The 1,429-nt window shown below is 65.6% G+C and overlaps 1 protein-coding gene across 1 annotated transcript in view; it reads right to left on the bottom strand.

Annotated features, from left to right (window-relative positions):
- IQCE (IQ motif containing E) overlaps positions 1 to 1,429 on the bottom strand; it is a gene marked incomplete at its 5' end in the record, with an annotated part of 26,311 nt that overhangs the window by 14,453 nt on the left and 10,429 nt on the right. Inside the window, 2 exon segments of the mRNA XM_014530979.1 lie at positions 35 to 107; positions 1,150 to 1,294. Coding sequence (XP_014386465.1) covers positions 35 to 107; positions 1,150 to 1,294 — 218 coding nt within the window.

Below are 1,429 nucleotides of genomic sequence, written 5' to 3'. Positions count from 1 at the left end.
CCAGCCCCACGCCCGCCCGGGCAGAGGACCCCACCTCCTCGTAGTACGTCTCCATGACGATCCGCATCTCCTCCAAGCTCGTGGTCTTCATGTCCGCCTGCAGCTTGCTGAAACCCAAGCTCAGAGTGAGCCGCAGAGCCCGCACCCGGGGCAGAGACGCTGCCTGTCCTGGGCCTCGGAGAGGCGGGAAGTGAGGGCTGAGGCCTCAGCCGCGGGCGCCACACGGGGACCCTTTCCTGACGGGAGACCGCTCAGCAGCACAGGCCCCTCCAGGCGGCGGCTGCTCCCAGGGGAGGGGACAGACCCCTGAGGACGCCTTCGCCTTCGCTAGGGAGAGGCTGTCCTTGGAGCTGGACCTCGGGGGGTGGAGTTGTAACAGGACAGAGACCTACTTTCTCCTGTCCCGTCAGCATCCTCCTCCCTCCTCAGCTGCGGACGGACTAGAGAAAGGCGCTAACAGAGACGGAAGTTACAGAGTTCAGGACCCTGCAGCACAGAGGGATCAGCACGTGACATTCTAAAGTTGACAAGTTCAGCAAGAGACGGAGAGGGAAACTGACGCACCACGAGGAGACGAGGGCAATGCCCTCTGACGGCGGGGGGTGTGGGGGGTGAGGGGGGGCCTGGGACAAGCCACGCATCAGGGCTTCTTTTGTCAAGACCCGCACGTCCCTGCTGCAGGTGAAGAGCGAGCCCCAGGGGCTAAGGAGAGAAAGCGCCTCTTCAAAGTGGCAGCAGCAGGAAAGGCTAAAGGAAAACACTGCTCCCTACTGACACCTGCAGGAGATGGCTAGGAGTCACTCTCTTTCTGGTGGAAGACGAAGCTGGGACCAGGGCCCTGGGGCAGAGAGGGGCCCTGGACCAAGGGGGGACCTGGACCAGAGGGGGGCCCTGGACCAGAGGGGGGCCCTGGACCAGAGGGGGGCCCTGGGCCAAGGGGGGACCTAGAGCCAAGGGGGGACATGGACCAGAGGGAGGCCCTGGACCAGAGGGGGGACCTGGACCAGAGGGAGGCCCTGGACCAGAAGGGGGCCCTGGACCAGAGGGGGAACCTAGGGCAGAGGGGGCGGGCGGGAAGTCAAGCTACACCCGAGAACCTGGAGCCAATGCCAGTCTGAACGAGGCAGCCCTGCCCCCGCCGCCCCGCACCTGATGGTGCTGTCCTTGTCCTTGCACTGCTGCTCCAGCCGCAGGACCCTCTGCTTCAGCCCATTGATGACCTGCAGCAGAAGCCAGGCCTGAGGCGGACGGCTCCCTCCTCGGAGCCTGGCCTGCCCAGTGCGACCGTGTCTGTGGCCGGAGGTGCAGCTCCTGCAGCTGCTGGTCGCCGCCCAGCACTGCCCACACCACGGCCGCCATCGCCCGTCCCTCCGTCGGCCACGTGTGTTAAATAATGCGGGGGGGGGGGTTTTCTTCTGTTCCTGCTCGG

This window comes from Myotis brandtii, unplaced genomic scaffold (genome assembly GCF_000412655.1).
Source record: "Myotis brandtii unplaced genomic scaffold, ASM41265v1 scaffold786, whole genome shotgun sequence".
NCBI classification, from domain to species: Eukaryota; Metazoa; Chordata; class Mammalia; order Chiroptera; family Vespertilionidae; genus Myotis; species Myotis brandtii.
Note: the sequence above shows the minus strand (reverse complement) of the source record. Positions and strands in the feature narration are given on the sequence as shown.